This window comes from Carcharodon carcharias, chromosome 17, assembly GCF_017639515.1.
Source record: "Carcharodon carcharias isolate sCarCar2 chromosome 17, sCarCar2.pri, whole genome shotgun sequence".
In the NCBI taxonomy this organism is placed as follows: Eukaryota; Metazoa; Chordata; class Chondrichthyes; order Lamniformes; family Lamnidae; genus Carcharodon; species Carcharodon carcharias.
In genome coordinates, this window is record NC_054483.1 from 58,598,222 (window position 1) to 58,616,784 (window position 18,563).

Below are 18,563 nucleotides of genomic sequence, written 5' to 3' on the forward strand. Positions count from 1 at the left end.
CCCTTGGATGGTGAGGAGGGGGGAAGTAAAGGGGCAGGTGTTGCATCTTCTGCAGTTGCATGGGAAGGTGCCGTGGGAGAGGGTTGAGGTGTAGGGGGTGATGGAAGAGCGGACCAGGGTGCCCCGGAGGGAACAGTCCCTGCAGAATGCCTCCGCGGGGTGGGGGGGGGGGGGGGGGGGGTGGGGGGCGGGGTTGGTGTGGGTGTGTGTGTGTGAGTGAGTGAGAAGGGAAGATGTGTTTGGTGGTGACATCATGCTGGAGTTGGCGGAAATGGTGGAGGATGATCCTTTGAATGCAGAGGCTAGTGGAGTGATAAGTGAGGACAAGGGGGACCCTATAGTGGCTCTGGGAGGGAGAGGAAGGTGTGAGAGCGGATGTGCAGGAGATGGGCCGGACACGGTTGAGGGCACTGTCAACCACCGTGGGTGGAAAACCTTGCTTAAGGAAGAAGGAAGACATGTCAGAGGAACTGTTTTTGAAACTGGCATCATCAGAACAGATGCAACGGAGGTGAAGGAACTGAGAGAATGGGATGGAGTCCTTACAGTAAGCAGGGTGTGAGGAGCTGTAGTCGAGGTAGCTGTGGGAGTCGGTAGGCTTGTAATGAATATTGGTGGACAGTGACCTTTATTCTGTTATTTACACCTAGTCTGGACCAATCCCTTATTTCTTTAATACTATCATTATCACTCCTTTTGCCCGAGGCTCCATGACATTTTTGTCATTTAAGTTCCGCTGCCCTCTTACCTATCCCGGACCTTCCTTTTTGTTCTACCTGACCATCCCCATTTTTTCAACAGCATAACACCCATCACACTCTGTCCTTTCTTCAGTTTGGAAGAAGAGTAATATTGGGCTCAAAATATTAACTTGTTTCTCCACACATGCTGCTAGACCTGAGTTTTTCCAGGACTTTGTTTTTAATTCAATGCACAGAGCTGAGGACCAACACATGCCTCCGACAGAGGCAGCTGGCGTTCAATGAGTTACCCAGTTTGGAGCACAAGTGACGAAAAGAACACGCATTATACCTATTCAACTTCAAGTAGCAAAGCATGTATATATAATCAACTTCAAAACAGATTCAACATATTTGGGCAGCTACAAAATAACTTTAAATGCACAACACTGCATTTATTAACGAGGAGATTCCTATGTATTTTTTACTCACCACAAAGCAGAAATAGCTCAGTAGAATACAAAGGGGAAGAAGTGAATTCGAGAAGCATTTGTTCAGACAAAGGGTAGGGGAAACCTGGAACTCTTCCGAAACACTGTGGATGCTAAGTTAATTGCCAAGTAGACTCTGAATGGTAGAGGAGTTGCCATGGAGACTGCAGCAGTGATCGTGACAGAAGTTAACTGGTAAACATTGTTTGAGCATGTTATCAAGCTTCTTGAGTATTGTTTCAGCTGCACTTGTCTAGGCAGGTGGGGAGCATTCCATCACACTCCTGACTTGTGCCTTGTAGATGGTGGACAGGCTTTGAGGGGTCAAAGGGTGAGTTACTCACCGCAGGATTCCAAGCCTCTGACCTGCTCTTGTAGTCACAGTATTTGTATGGCTACTGCAGTTCAGTTTCTGGTCAATGGTAACCCCCAGGATGTTGATAGTGGGGGATTCAGCAATGGTAATGCCATTGAATGTCAAGGACAAAGGTTAGATTCTCTCTTGTTGGAGATGGTCATTGCCTGACACTTGTGTGGCGCGAATGTTACTTGCCACTTGTCAGCCCAAGCATGGACATTGTCCAGGTCTTGCTGCATTTGGACATAGACTATTTCAGTATCTGAGGAGTCACGAATGGTGAACTTTGTGCAATCATCAGCGAACATGGTCTCTTCTGACCTTACGATGGAAGGAAAGTCATTGATGAAGCAGCTGAAGATGGTTGGGCCCAGGACACTATCCTGAGGAACTCCTACAGCGATGTCCTGGAACTGAGACAATTGATCTCCAACAAACACAACCATCTTCCTTTGTGCCAGGTATGACTCCAACCAGAGAGTTTTCCCCAATACCCATTGACTCCAGATTTGCTAAGGCTCCTTGACACCATACTCGGTCAAATGCAGCTCTGATGTCAAGGGTAGTTACCCTCACCTCACCTCTGGAGTTCAGTTCTTCTGCCCATGTTTGAACCAAGGCTGTAATGAAGTCAGGAGCTGAGTGGCCCTGGCTGAACCCAAATTGAGCATCAGTGAGCAAGTTATTGCTAGGCAAGTGTCGCTTGATGGCACTGTTGATGACCCTTCCATTACTTTACTGATGATCAAGAGTAGACAGGGTGATGGGGTTGTAAACTGCCAGGTTGGCTTTGTCCTGCTCTTGTGTACAGGACATACCTGGACAATTTTCCAAATTGCCAGGTAGATGCCAATGTCGTAGCTGAACTGAACATCTTGGCTAGGGGCACAACAGTTCTAGAGCACAAGTCATCAGTACTATTGCTGGAATACTCTCAGGACCCGTTGCTGTTGTAGTATCCAGTTCCTTCAGCCATTTCTTGATATCACGTGGAGTGAACTGAATCAGCTGAAGACTGGATTCTGTGATGCTGGGCACCTCCGGAGGGGGCCAAGAAGGATGATAAACTTGGCACTTCTGGCTGAAGATTGTTGCAAATGCTTCAGCCTTGTCTTTTGCACCGATGTGCTGGGCTCCCTCATCATTTAGGATGAGGATATCTGTGGAGCCTCCTCCTCCAGTGAGTTGTTTAATTGTCCACCACCATTCACAACTGGATGTGGCAGGACTGCAGAGCTTAGGTCTGATCGGTTGGTTGTGGAATCACTTCGCTCTGTCACTTGCTGCTTATGCTGTTCGGAATGCAAGCAGTCCTGTGTTCTAGCTTCACTAGGTTGACACCTCATCTTTAGGTATGCCTGGTGCTGCTCCTGGCATGCCCTCCTGCATGCTTCATTGAGCAAGGGTTGCCACTCAGGCTTGCTGGTAATGGGGGATAGGCCGGGCCATGCAGTTGCAGATTGTGATTAAGTACAATTCTGCTGCTGATGGCCCATGGCACTTCATGGATGCCCAGTTTTGAGTTGCTAAATCTGTTTGAAATCCATCCCATTTAGCCCACAGTGGTAGTGCCACACAACACAATGGAGGGTATTTTCAACGTGAAGGCGGAACTTCATTGCCACAAGGCATCTTACCAATACTATCACGAACAGATGCAACTATGCCAGGCAAGTTGGTGAGGATGAGGTCTAGTATATCTTTGTTTGGTTCCCTCACCCCCTGCTGCAGACCCAGCTGTGTCCTTTAGGACTCAGCTAGTTCGGTACTGGTGCTACTGAGCCATTTGGTGATGGACAGTGAAGTACCCACCCAGAGTACATTCTGCCACCCTTGGTGCTTTCTCCAAGTGGTGTTCAATATGGAGGAGTACTGATTAATCAGTTTAGGTGGGAACAGTTTGTGGTAATCAGCAGAAGTGATTTTTGCCCATGTTTGGCCTGATGCCATGATACCTCATGTGGTCTGGAGTCAATGTTGAGGGCTCCAGGGCAAATCCCTCCCAACTGTATACCACTATGTCGCCACCTCTGCTGGATCTGTCCTGCCGGCAGGAGAGGGCATATTGAGGGTTGGTGATGTCTGGGAGTTTATCTGTAAGGTATAATTCTGAGAGTATGATTATGCCAGGCTACTGTTTGCCTAGTCTGTGAGGCAGCTCTCCCAACTGTGGCACAAGCCCTCAGATATTAGTGAGGAGGATCTTACAGGGTCAACAGGACTGAGTTTGCAGTTGTCGTTTCCACTGCCTAGGCCAATGGCTGGTCCATCCGGTTTCATTCCTTTTAGACATTTTACCGGTTTGATACAACTGAGTGGCTTGCTGGGCCATTTCAGAGGGCAGGTAAGAGTCAACCACATTGCTGTGGGTCTGGAGTCACATGTCCAGGTTAAGGATGGTAGGTTTCCTTCCCAAATGGACATGAGTGAACCAGATGGACTTTTCCGACAATCGACAATGTTTTCATTGGTCATCATTCGACTTTTCATTCCAGATTTTTATTGAATTCAAGCCTGTCCTCATGTGTTTTAAACCTGAGTCCCCAGAGGATGACCTTGGGTCTCTGGATTACTCATCTGATGAGAATACCACTGTGCCACCATCCTCCCCTTTGTCCATCACATCAAATTTCATGTGTCACACTTTTCCATCACCCCATAGGCAAATTTATTTCTAAGCAGCTTGACAAAAATCTTCCGATATTCTAAAAACATGCACACACTTCAGATGTCATGTACTTCAAACTTCTATGCCTCACTTGAAAGAATATAAGTAAAGGAAAACAATATTAAAATCATTTGTAATATATAAACTCTCCAGCAACAGAAAATAACTGAATCACAATGTTTGCAGCTTCCTGATTAACTATGTATGAACACAACCAATGTTTAGCTATCAAATAGATGTTTAACATTAACAAAATACCCAATGACACTAAAAGCAGAACATTGTGTTGTAATACTGATATACTGACCCTGTACTTAGTTGCTGCGAACATGGAAGATTGGTTAGCCTTTTTCAGAAAAGCAGAAATCCAGTCATCTGAAGTGCAGAGAAACCCCACCCCACCAACACCAAAACGCATGTCAACACTTGTATATCTATAGATAGATATATACAGGGTATCTGTAACTATTGATTTGAAAAATTACCTGACCAATGCCACAAAAAATGCACTTTCAGCCTGGGTTCTGACTTGCATCCCAGAAAAGCAATTAAACTCTGATTGCACAGTTCCCTCTGCCAAATATTACATATATATGTAATAATTGGTGACTGAACGATGTGTTTAATATACTAGCAGAGAGTTTGTGACAATCACTGGCCAGTTGAGTTATGAATATAAAACATGGCAAACAAGACGAGTAACATACTTCAGAATCTCTTCCCACAGAGTCACCTACTGGCTAGAGCCTACAGCTACATTGTCATGGTTGTAGTAATTTACAAAAAAGGGAAATGTAAGAAAAATGTGGCCAGAAATTGTTACAATAGGATGCAAGGCTTGCAGGCAAGAAGTGGACATCCAACATAATATTTTTAACATATAGATTACAGTTTACTGAAATTTTTACATCAAGTATTTACTTCTAGTGTCACATTTATTTCAAATCATTGTTTCCACTACCCTTAAACTTGACTGTATATACACTTAGCATCCATAGGGTTCTCCCCAACTCTGGCCCCAAGGCAGGTATTCATGTGATAACATTCAGCATGGCACTATCTGCTTGAGGCCTGCAAAAATTCTCTCCTAGCCCTGCACATGTTACCCCTTCTGCTGCCAAAGGTCACACCTAACCTGACCACTCAGACTTTCTCCTGCCCACAGAATCAATGAAATCTCAAAAGCCATCTTCCCACTCTGGCCAAGTAGTAGCTTCAAGTTAAGTCATTGCTATGCTTTAAACTATGGGATTTTCCTGAATGTGGTTGGGGAGGCAAAGATGAAATTCCTAAAAGGACAGGATAACTAAGCACTTCAAGCAGCCTTCTGTGAAACTGAGATGGACAGTAATTTATGAATGCTAACCTACAGTACTCGAGCAACTTCAGCTCAAAGTTGATGAGCTGGATTCTGAGCTTGGAGATTTTGCAGGACATCAGGGAGTAGAGTTGTCTGGACACTTTGCCCCAGGAGGCAGTCACTTAGTTTAACACCACTCCTTGCTGCTAAATTTCAACAGGTATGTCCAATACCCAGTCCCTCCTTCACTGCTACCCATCTCTCAAAGCAGAACAGCTATCATGGCATCTCCAATTGTGTTCCATTTGTACTAATAAATATAACTTCACTAAGGACTTTAAAAGAACTTCCAAAGCCAGTTTCCAGTTTGTTTAGTACTCAGTGCCCTACAACTCCTTTCCACTCTTCTGAACTTCCAAGACTGTCTTCCCAGTTATTCCACACCCAGCAACACCTTCCCCGATGCTCCCACATGACATCTCAGTGCTCTCCCATGGGACTGCCAACCTCCTACTACTGCCACACTTACAAGCCCTGAATATGCCCTCAAGATACAAAAACTCTTGCCCAATACTCTCAAATCCCTACTGCGCTTTCTTCCTGCCTCCTCATCAGCATCTTCCCTCCCTATCACCTGCATTATGGACTTTTAAAAAAGGCAAGACATAAGATTGTATATACTGTCAAACACGAGGCTGCTGATTTAATAATTTGAAAAGAATATTAACAATCACATAATCTGAGCATGAAAATATTAAGAATCACATTGTGGTAAATGCCTGCATCTTGGGCAACTTCAGCTCAAAGCTAATAAGCTGGGTTCTGAGCTGGAGATGGTGCAGGACATCAGGGAGGAAGGTTACCCGGAGTTACTTTAACCCAGGAGGCAGTCACTTAGTTTAATTAGAACTTTAGAGTTGGTCAATTATCAGGGGCAGAAGGTGAGGAGTGAAGACTGGAGTCAGGTAGGTACAGGGGTTGGGTGGTGGGGCGGGGGAGATCCAATGTGGCGTGATGGAAAGGCCTCATCCCTTGACTTGGGCCAACAGATATGAGGTATTTGCTACCTGTGTGGATATGAACATGGACTGCAAGGTGGGTGGACAAACTGACCACGGCACCATGGTGCAGGACAGTGAAAAGCAATGTGGTAATGATCAGGGGCAGTGTAGTCAAGGAAATGGATGCTGGTCTCTGCAGCTGTGACCAAATGTTCTGAAGGTTATGCTGTCTTTCCAGTTCCAGGGTTAAAGACATGCCCTCACAGCTGGGGATTAACTTGGAGTGGGAAGGGGAGGATCCAGTTGTTGTGGTCCACCTAAAACCAATGACATAGGTAGAACGAAGAAAAAATGATGCTCTGCTACAACACTGAGGAGTTCGGACCCAAATTAAAAGGCAGAATCTCCGAAGTAGCAATCTCTGGATTGTTACCTGAACTACACACCAATTGGTGTAGGATCAAGCAGGTTAGTAATTAAACCCATGGTTCAAAGAGTGACATGAGAAGAAAAAGTTTCAAGTGATGGGGCACTGGAAGCAGTACTGGGGGAAACAGGGAGCTGTTCCATTGATTTGGGCTTCAATTAAATCCACCAGAGGTTCATGCCCTGGCGAATCATATAACCAGGGCTGTGCACAGGGTTTTAATCTAAAAGAGGAGAAAGTGGGGTTGGTGAAGGAAGATTCAGAAATCTACAAAGTGAAAAGTTGAGGCAATAGAACAGTGTAGCAACTTAGGTAAAGACAAGCAGAGTGGGGCAGAATTTAATGGTAATCATGCATGAGCAAATAAGGTCTACGCAAAGAATAGTGATTAAAAAAAGTTAGACGCCCTTTATTTGAATGCACAAAGTATTCGTAACAAGATAGACAAAACAGCGGCATGAATAGAGATCAATGGTTTAGACAAAATTGCCATTATAGAGACATGGTTACAAGGTGGCCAAAATTGGGAGATAAATATTACAAAGTACACAACACTTCAAAAAGACAGTCAGAATGGAAAAGGAGAAGCCCTGATAATAAAGGATGACATAAAGAGAGTAGTAAGAAAAATTCTTGGCTTAAAAGATCAGTAAGTGTGGATAGAGATTAAGGATAACATGGGTCAGAAAACACTGGTGGATTAGTTTGTCGCCTCCCCCTCCTTCCACAGCCAGTAGTTATGTTGCTGGACAAAGCATTAAGGAAATAATTGGTGCTTGTAACAAAGGTAATGCATTATGGGATTTATTGCCCTTCCCTAATTGCCCTTGAAATGACTAGCTTGCCAGGCCATACAGAGGGCAGTTGATCACAATACATTTGAGACATATACAAATTAAGTTTGAGAGCAACATACTCAATTCCAACAAAAGAATCTTACACGACAATTAAACAATGATGAGGGGAGAATTAGCCAAGGTTGATTGGGTAAATAGGCTAAAAGGTATGGTATAAAATGAACAGTGGGAAACTTTAAAGAAATGTTTCAAAGTGTTCAACAAAGATACGTTCTATTGGGAAACAAAAACTCAAACTCAATGAGAAAAATCCATCCATGGCTTACTCGAAAAGTTATGGGTAGTATGAAATTAAAAGATGCTTATAATGTTGGAGAGATAGGAGTAAGCCTGATGATTGGGAGAGTTGCAGGAAATAGCAAAGGAAGACCAAAGTTGATAAAAAGGGGGAAACAAATCCAATGAAAGTAGCCAGGAGTATAAAAACAAATTTGAAGAGCTTTTATAGGTATATAAATAGGAGAATAGTTAAGATAAGGTTCCTTAAAGGCAGAGAGGAAAAATTATGACAGGGAGTGAAGAAACGGCAGTGTCTGTATAAAAAAAATATTTTGCAATCGTGTTCACAGTGGAAGACACAAATTACATACCAGAAATAGAGGGTAACCATGGGCTAAAAAGAGTAAAGAACCGAAGGTAATTAATGGCAGCAGGGAAAAAGTAAACAAACTTCAGGGTCTAATAGCCAACAAATCCCCAGGACGTAATGGTCTTAAACCTCGGGTTCTACAAGAGGCAGCTGCAGTGATAGTAGATGCACTGACTGTGATTTTCCAAAACTTCCGAAATTCACAAACAGGCCCAGCGAACTGGAAGCTGACAAATCTAATGCTGCTATTCAAGGGGGAAATTGGGAAAACAGGAAGCTACAGGCCAGTTAGGCTGATATCAGCTATTGGAAAAATACAGGAATCTATTAAGGATGTCTTAACAATGCTCTTAGAAAATCACAATGATCAGACAAAGTCAACATGGCTTTACAAAAGAAAAATCATATTGGCAAATATATTAGAGCTTTTTGGGGACGTAACTAATTGGATGGATACAGGGGAGCCAGATGATACAGTATTCTTTGATTTCCAAAAGGCATTCGGTAAGGTGTCACGCGAAAAGTTAATATGCATCATAAGGGTTCATGGAGTTTGGGATAATACTTAGCTGGGTGTAGGATTAGTTAATTGACAGGAAGCAGAGGGTAGACTCACATGGGGCATTTTCATTTAACAAGGGGAGTGTCGCAAGGATCAATGAATGCAATGGCCTCAAGCATTTACAATTTACATTCAAGACTTAGACAAAGAGAGAGAGTAATCTATCCAAGTCTGTTGATGATACAAAGCTAGATGGGAATGTAAGCTATGAGGACAACAAAAAGATATAGGTAAATAATGAGTGGGCAACAAGGTGGCAGATGGAGTACACTGTGGCGAAGTGTGAGGTTATTCACTCTGGTACTAAGAATAAAAACGCAGAATATTTCTTCAAAAGCATGCAACTTTTAAATGTTGATGTTCAGAGAAACTGTGTGTTCCTTGTACATGTACACCAAAGTTAGCATGCAATTAAAAAGACAAATGGCATGTTGGCTCTTAGTGCAAGGAAACTGGAGCACAAGAACAAGGACGTCTTGCAGTAATTGTATAGGGCATTGGTGAGACTACCCTGCAGTACTGTGCGCAGATTTGGTCTCATTGTCCAAGGAAGGATATACTTGCCAGGGAGGCGGTACAGCAAAGATTGGTTCCTGGTATGAGGGATGTCTTATGATGTGAAGCTAAGTAAACTGTGCTTTTACTCTCTTGAACATCAGAACATAGGACATAAAAGAGGAGTAAGCTATTTGGCCCTTTGAGCATGTTTTACCATTCAATAAGATCATGGCTGATCTGGTTGTGGTCTCAACTCCACTTTCCTATCTGTCCCCCATAACCCTTGACTCCCTTGTCTATCAAAAATCTATCTAATGCAACCTTGAATAAATTCAATAATACATCCTCCACTGCTTTCTGGAGAAGTGAATTCCACATACTAACGACCCTGAAAGGAAATAATCTCATCTCTATCTTAAAGGAGGGATCTCATTCTTAAATTGTGTCCCTTGTTATAGGCACTCTCACAAGAGAAAACATCCTCCTGGTATCCACACTATCAAGTCCCTGCAGGATCTTATTCATTTCAATAAGATCACCTCTCATTCTTCTAAATTCCAATGGGTTTAGGCCCAACCTGTGCAACCTTTCTTCACAAGATACGCCTTCATCTCTTCATTGAGTTTAGAAGAGGGGCTATCCCATCGAAACAAACAAGATTCTGAAGGGGCATGACAGGGCAATGTCTGGGGTGCTGCTTCCTCCAGCTGGGGCATCTAGAACACTAGATCACAACCTCAGATTAAGGGATTGCGAATCTTTGGAATTCTCTACCCCAGGGAGTTATGGATGTTTGAGAGAAAGATTTTTGAACTCTCAGGGGATCAAGGGGTTTGAGGAATGGGCATAAAAGTGGAGTTGAACAGAAAATCAACCATGATTGTATCAAATGGAAAAGCAGGCTCAAGAGGCCATATGGTCTACTATTGCTCAAATTTGTTATGCTTTTATTTGTAAATAATTTATAAACTATTAAAACACAATTTGTTTTTGTAAACTACACTGTATATCAATGCTGCAACTGCATTCTAATCCCATGATTTGGTTCACAGTAATTTACGATGGCCTGACACTTTATCATCATCTTTTCAGTGAAAAAATACAGCAAATGTTAGGTGCAACATTGAGCTTATACCAAGTGGTCAGAAAACTGCAGCATTTGACCTCACCCTCACCAATCTACCTGCTGCAGATTCATCAACCGGTGGGCATGACCACCTTACAGTCCTTGCAAAGATGAGCCTTCACACTGAGGATATCATCCATTGCATTGTATGGCACGACCACTGTGCTAATAGGGATAGATTCAGAACAGATCTAACAGCTCAAAACTGAGCATCCATGAATGCGCTGTGGGCCATCAGCAGCAGAATTATCTTCAATCACAATCTGTAACCTCGTGGCCTGGCATGTTCCTCACTTGACCATTACCATCATGCAGGGAACCAACCTGTATTCAATGAGGACTGCAGGAGAGAATGCCTGGAGCAGCACCAGGCATATCTAAACATTAAATGCCAACCTGATGATGCTACAAGTCAAAACTACATGCATGCTAAACAGTGGAAGTAGCAAGCAATAGACAAGGCTAAGCGATTCCCACAACTGATGAATCAGGTCAAAGCTGTGCAGATCTGCTATATCCAGTCGTGAATGGTGATGGACAATTAAACAGCTAATCAGAGGAGGTGGCTGCATAAATATTCCCATCTCAATGGTGGTGGCCCAGCACATCAGTACAAAAGATGAAGCTGAAATGTTTTGCAACCATCTTCAGACAGAAATGTTGATTGGATGATGCATTTGGCCTCCTCCTGAGGTGCCCAGCATCTCACATTCTAGTCTTCAGCCAATGTGATTCACTCTACATGTTATCAAGAAATGGATGAATGCACTAGGTAAAGCAAAGATTATTGGCCCTGACAACAACCTGGTGGCTCCAGAACTAAGCTCGCCCCTAACCAAGCTGTTCCAGTACAGCCATAACTCTGGCATTATGTGGAAAATTGCCCAGTTATGTCCTGTCCACAAAGAGCAGGACAAATCTGATCCAGTTCATTACTGCCCCATCAGTCTACTCTCGACCATCAGCAAAGTAATGGTAGCTTTCATCAACACTGCTATCGCCCAGTGATAACCTGTTCACCGATGCTTGGTTTGGATTCCACCAGGACTACTTGGCTCCAGACCTCATTACAGCCTTGGTCTAAAGCCGGACAAAAAAAGCTAACTCCAGAAGTGAGGTGAGAGCGACTGACGTTGACATCAAGGCAGCATTTGACTGAATGTGGCATCAAGAAGCCCTGGCAAAACTGGAGTCAATGGATATAAGGGGGAAAACTCTTCAATGGTTAGAGTCATACCTAGCACAAAGGAAGATGGCTGTGGTTATTGGAGGCCAATCATCTGAGCCCCAGGATATTGCTGCAGGAGTTCCTCAGATTAGTGTCCTAGGCCCAACCATCTACATCTGTTTCATCAATGACCTTCCCTCCATTAAAAAGGAGAGAGGTGAGAAAGTTCACTGATGATTAGAGTGGTGAATGAGTACTATTCACAACTCCTCAGACACTAAAGCAGTTCACACCAGCATGCATCAAGACCTGGACAACATTCAGGCTTGGGCTAAGTGGCAAATAACATCATGCCACACATCACCCCAAGCAACGACCATCTCCAACAAGCAAGAATCTAATCATCTCCCCTTGATACTCAACAGCATTATCATTGTCGAATCCCCCATTGACCAGAAAAAGTTAACTAGACCAGCCATATAGATATCTTGGCTACAAGAACAGGTCAGAGGCTGTGAATGTTGTGGTGAGTAACTTACCTCCTGACTCCCCAAAGCCCATCTACCATCTACAAGGTACAAGACAGGAGTGTGATGGCATACTCTCCACTTGCCTGGTTGAGTGCAACTCCAACAAGACTCAGGAAGCTCAAGTCAACTCAATATATGGTGGGGAAATGTAATGTGCTTAGAATTTTACTACTACATTTTAAATACACCGCTGGCTGTATTTTGCATAGGAACTTGGTGTAGTTTGAGACCTGAACTAATGAATTCCCAGAATTTTGAAATGGGGAATCCTCAACATTTGCCCTTCCTGGTTTGAACTTGGGAGAAAAGGTGGCACTTTCCCTCATTGTAGCTATTCTTATAAATGATTATTCATTTGTTACCTATAGACTTCACTATTCCAATGCAATCCTGGCCGGTCTTCCACATTCTACCCTCTGTAAAGTTGAGGTAATCCAAAACTCTTCTGTCTGTGTATTAACTCGGACTAAGTCCCATTCCCCTCATTACTGCTGTGCCCACTGATCCATGTTGGCTTCTGATCAAGAAACACCTTGATTTCAAAATTCTCAGCCTAGTTTTCAAATCCCTTCATGGTCTCACCCCTCCTTACCTCTGCAATCTCCTCCGCCCCATAACCCTCCGAGATGTCGGTGTTCATCTCATTCCGGCCTCTTAAGCATTCCCTGTTTTAATCGCTCCACTATTGGTGGCCATTTCTTCAGCTGCATATGCCCCAAGTTCTAGAATTCCCATCCTACCTCTCTCCACCTCTCTACATCACTTTCTTCCTTTAAAACACTTAAAACCTTGGCCAAGTTTTTACTCATTTGGCCTAATGCGGCTCAGTGTCGTGTGTTATTTCATAATGTTTTCGTTGGAGCAGAGAAGACTGAGGGACGACCTGATCGAGGTGTACCGGATTATGAGGGGCATGGACAGGTTGGATAGGGAGCAGCTGTTCCCCTTAGTTGAAGGGTCAGTCACAAGGGAGCATAAGTTCAAAGTGAGAGGCAGGAGGTTTAGGGGGGATGTGAGGAAAAACTTTTTTTACCCAGACGGTGGTGACAGTCTGGAATGCACTGCCTGGGAGGGTGGTGGAGGCGGGTTGCCTCACATCCTTTAAAAAGTACCTGGATGAGCACTTGGCACGTCATAACATTCAAGGCTATGGGCCAAGTGCTGGTAAATGGAATTAGGTAAGTAGGTCAGGTGTTCCTCACTGTCGGTGCAGACTCGATGGGCCAAAGGGCATCTTCTGCACTGTGATTCTGTGAATGCTCCTGTGAAGCACCTTGGGATATTTTATTACATTAAAGGCGGCATATAAATATAAATTGTTATTGTAAATGATGCCTTATCCCTGTGTTTCATTAATGATATTCCTGCTATGTTGCTTATACTTGAGGAAGTAACATACATGTGAAGTTGCTAGAGTTTTAGTAGTTAATAAGGAACTGCTTAATATATAAAAGCATTGGGGGAGGTGTAAAAAAAGATTTACTAGAGTGATATCAGAATGGGAGGTTACAAGTCTCAGAAAAGATTGAACATGCTAGGGCTCTTTTCTCTAGAAAAGGAAAGGATTAGAGGTAAACTGGTAGAGGTCTTTAAGGTAATGAAATGGTATGATAGGGTGAGCACAAAGAAAATTCTTCAATGTGGAGAAGACACTAGAACTAAGGGCCATAAATATATGATAGTCACTAATAAACCCAATAGGGCATTCAGGAGAAACATCTTTATCCAGAGAGTGAATTGCTACCAAAGGGAGTGGCTGAGGTGCACAGCATTGATGTACTTAATGGGATGCTAGATTACCACAAAGGAATAGAAAGATATGTTGAAGGGTTGACATGAAGAGTGGGATGAAGTTCTTGTGGAAAATCAACACTGGCACAGACTATTTAGGTTGAATGTCCTTTTCGTGCTGTAAATGATACCACGTGAACACCCAAGACAAAGCAGCCCACTTGACTGGCACTCCGTCCACCACCTTAAACATTCATTCCCTCCACCACCGGCACACGGTGGCTGCAGTGCATATCATCTACAAAATGCACTGCAGCAACTCATCAAGTCTGCTTCAGCAGCACCTTTCAAACCTGTGACGTCTACCACCTAGAAAGATGAGGACAGCAGACTATTGGGAATACCAACACCTGCCAAGTTCCCCTCCAAGTCACACACCACCCTGGCTTGGAACTCTACAGCTATCTGTTCCTTCACCGTCACTGGATCCTTCCTAACTACCCCGTGAATGTGTCTACGCCACATGAACTGCAATGGTTCAAGAAGGCAGCTCAACACCATCTTCTCAAGGGCAATAAATGATGGCCACGTCAACCACGCTCAACATCCCATCAACCAATGAAATAAAGGGAATTAGTTGAAGCTCTTCAAAAACAGCATGCAAAAGGATGGGTATCTGTCACACATCACAGAACTTCAAATGCTCACAAGGTATTGTGATTAAATGATTCACAGAACAAAGTTCCGAACTCTTTTTTCATCTTCCACACGACCAAGATAATCTTGAACTTTAGCCAGGTATATTCTACAATAACACGAGCAGGCTCAATTTTGGAAAACAAAAACAAAGTTACTGTACAAATTCTATCTCTCAGGAGTACCGTGAATACTGGAAATCTGAAATAAAAACAGAAAATGCAGTAAAGAATAAGTCTAGCAGTATAGGTGGAGAAAAAGATAGTTAACATTTCAGGTTAATATAAGGTCACAGACCTGAAACATTATCTATTTTTCTCTCCACAAATTATATTTTTAGATTTATGAGCTAGCACTGGGTATCTAGTGCAACAAACTGTAACATAATCTACTTGTAACTGAGAATGTATAACTTACCTATCCCTGTCCTTTGTGTGAGTTTAACTGAGAATTGTCACCCTTTCTATAAATTTACAAGTTAGCTGCTCTCCGCCCTGCTGGAATTTGAGAAATATTTCATTAACTCACTGGTTCTTGGTATGTGGTCAAGAGTGACAGAACCTACAAATGTTCAATTTACTCAAAGTTGGTATAAATAGGACTGATACTCCTCCTGTTTAATCCTAGCAATTTAACATTTGCATGGTTTTTATTTAGAAAGACCAGCTGGGAGCACGCAGAGTAACAAAGGCTACAGGCACTGAATAAATCCCAGGGAGCAACCTCCTCAAATTCTCCTTCAATCAGAAAGTCTATAAACATAATCACTTCCAAAATAGGAAAATTGAATTCTGCCACTCACAGCAGCACTGTGTACCTACACCAATGGACTGCAAGGGTTCGAAAAGGTTGTTCATAACCAACTTCTCAAGGGCAATAAATGCTGGCTTTACCAGCGACTCCACATCCCTAGAACAGAGATATAAAAAAAAACTTCTGTTCCATGCAACAATCCACCAACACAAAGTACTCAAAACATTCAGACTTAACTTATAAACCAAATGGTGCTCAAAAAGCCTTTGAACTAAACAAAAAAAAGAATCTTCCAATTAAGTCACGTGCTTAAACAGGTCAATTTTGGAAAAATCTGTTCGTTAAATTCATTATATCCTTCAATTGTTAGAGTCACATATTAAATTTCCTTGGTTGAATTCCTATGGATAAAAAAGTTATGACTTGCATTTCTTATATTGAAATTGAAGTGGGAAATTGACCAGGTATGTTGCGTCCACAAAAATCAAGGCAAAGCCAACCTGACAAATTACCGCCCAATTAGTCCATTCATCATCTCATTCACCTGCAAAATGATGGAAGGCATAGTTGGAAGTGCAATCAAGTAGCACTGATTTAGCAATAACCTGCTCACCAATACTCCACTCAGGGAAAAGAGAAAAAACAAAGGAAAAAAAAATACTCCACTCAGTCTCCAGACCTCATTAGAGCCTCAGTCCAAACATGTATAAAGAGCTGAATTCCAGAGGTGAGGTAACAGTGACCACCCTTGACATCAATACAGTACATGGTCAAGTATAACATCAAGGAGTCCTGGTAAAATTGAAATCAATGGGAATCAAACTCTACTGGGTGGAATCATACCTAGCACAAAAGAGGTTACGGTTGTTAAAGGCCAATCACCTCAGCGCCAGAGCATTGTATCTCACGGCACTGCCCTAAGCCCAACCATCTTCAGCTGTCTCATCAATAAACTTCCCGTTATCATAAGGAGAGAAGTGATGATGTTAACTGATAACTTCACGGTGCCCAGTTCCATTCATAGCTCCTCAGATGAAGTAGTCCATACCCACATACAGCAACACATCGACAACTTTCAGGCTTAGCTGTTAAATGGCAAGTTACATCATGCCACACAAGTGCCAGGAGATGGCCATCTCCAACAAGCCTGATTCTAAGCACCTCTCCATGATATGCAACAGCATTACCATTGCTGGCTTCCCCCAACATCATCCTGGGGACTACTAATGACCAGAAGATTAACTAGATTAGCCAAATAAGTACTGTGGCTATGAAGGCAGGTCAGAGGCTGGGAATTCTCACTACCAGGTTCCTCAAAGCATCTCCACCACCTACAAGGCACAGGCCAGGAGTGTGATGGAAAACTCTCCACTTGCCTGTATGAGTACAACTCCAACTGTCAAAAACCTAAACGCCAAACAGGACAAATCAGCCCACTTGATTGGCACTCCAACCACCAGCTTAAATATTCATTCCCTCCATCACTGGCATACTGTGACTGCAATATGTACCATCTTACAAGAAGCATTGTAACAACTCACCAAGGCTTCTTCAATAGTACCTGGTAAACCCACAGCTTCTACCAGCTAGAAAGACAAGTGCAGTAGGCGCAATTCCACTCCAAGTCACATGCCATCTTGACTTGGAAATATATCTGTGTTAATTCATTGTCACTGGGTCACAATCCAGGAACTCCCTATCTAACAGCACTGTGGGTGCACTGATACCAAATCAACAGCAGCTGCTCCAGGCGGCTGTGGCTTTCCATCTTATCAAGGGTAATCAGGGATGGACAATAAATGGTGGCCTAGCCATTGAAGTGCTCATACCATGAATGAATAAATAATTTTACATAATCTTTCCACTGTCTATATTCTACTTTAATTAGGTACTGTATGAGTAAACCCGACCACCCACGAATTTTGTTCTTCGTAATGTATATTCACATAATTTGCATGCATTTATTTGTAACAACTAGTTAGCATTTTGCAAAACCTCCCTAAGATAATTTAATCTCTATTTAGAATGCCGAACAGACTTAAATACATATACTGCAGCTACAAATTTCTTTAGAACATAGCAAAAAAAAAAATCTTTTGTGAAATTAGAAAAAGAGGTTGTGCTATTTTCCACTTAATGTTACCAGTAAAGGACTTAGTTCTACACCTTTGGGGGTTTAGAACTTTTAATTTAGTTATCCTTTACTGTGGAGTCATAATCAAAACTTACCTTTGGAGAACAGCTGAAGTGCATGCCAGGCACCGGAAGTGTTGTTACATACATTGTAATGCATCTGTACAGGTAAAGCGTGCCAACTATGAAGAAGAATCTCCTGCCCACAATAGATCTGATATGAAGGGGGTGGGGGAGGGAGGAAGGGGAAAAAGAACTATTAAAATTTCAAACCAATATACCGCAGGTGCAATCAAATAAGGCAGCCTAAATAAAATTATTTAAATTGTTTCCAAGCCATTTCAAATATGAAAAGGTTTTCATATGCTCTAGTCTAAGACTGATTTTTTAAAAAAAATCCTTTATATCTTCTCTCCGGAAGAGAGGAACCTAGGATAGGATGGAACTCCACAGGTATGCACTGGCGACTTACACAAGGCCTTACACAGCCAAGTTGAACCTGTCCTCAGCAGGAGTCTATCTGCCCATTTTGCAGGAAGCAGGGTATGAAGCATCACTGGACAATGATTATGAATAGTGTGTCCAGCTGAATTTCCCTTTCACTAACAGAGACAATTGTGACACAGCTCTGGCTCAGAACAATTAACTCAGCACAGGTTAAGGACTAAAACTGGGATTTTCTTGGTCTGTGCTATTCAATATCATACTACCGAATGTACTGGTTCATTCAAATGTCAGCGAAACCTTTAATTTGCCCATCCTTAAAATCACATTCAAAACTCAAAGCATAAAGAAAATGAAACTGAAACCTTTGATAGGATATTAGGCTGAGTTTAATGTTCTTCTTCATATGTGCCACCAAAAGCATTTTTTAAAAGCTTCTGTTCAGATCTGACCCCCAAGAAAATTCAACACCCCTCCACCCCTATCCCAGGAAACTACTATTCTGGTTACAACAAACATAGAATGTCATATAAGCAAATACTACTATACTA

General features: G+C 42.6%; 1 protein-coding gene across 11 annotated transcripts in view; it reads right to left on the reverse strand.

The window, feature by feature from the left end:
* The window catches only part of sgms1b (sphingomyelin synthase 1b), a 119,175-nt gene that overhangs the window by 25,020 nt on the left and 75,592 nt on the right, over positions 1-18,563 (reverse strand). For all 11 annotated transcript variants that reach the window (XM_041209155.1, XM_041209148.1, XM_041209150.1 and 8 more), the window contains one exon: positions 17,665-17,782. In XM_041209155.1, the coding sequence (XP_041065089.1) occupies positions 17,665-17,782 (118 nt within the window). The remainder of the gene's footprint in view (positions 1-17,664; positions 17,783-18,563) is intronic.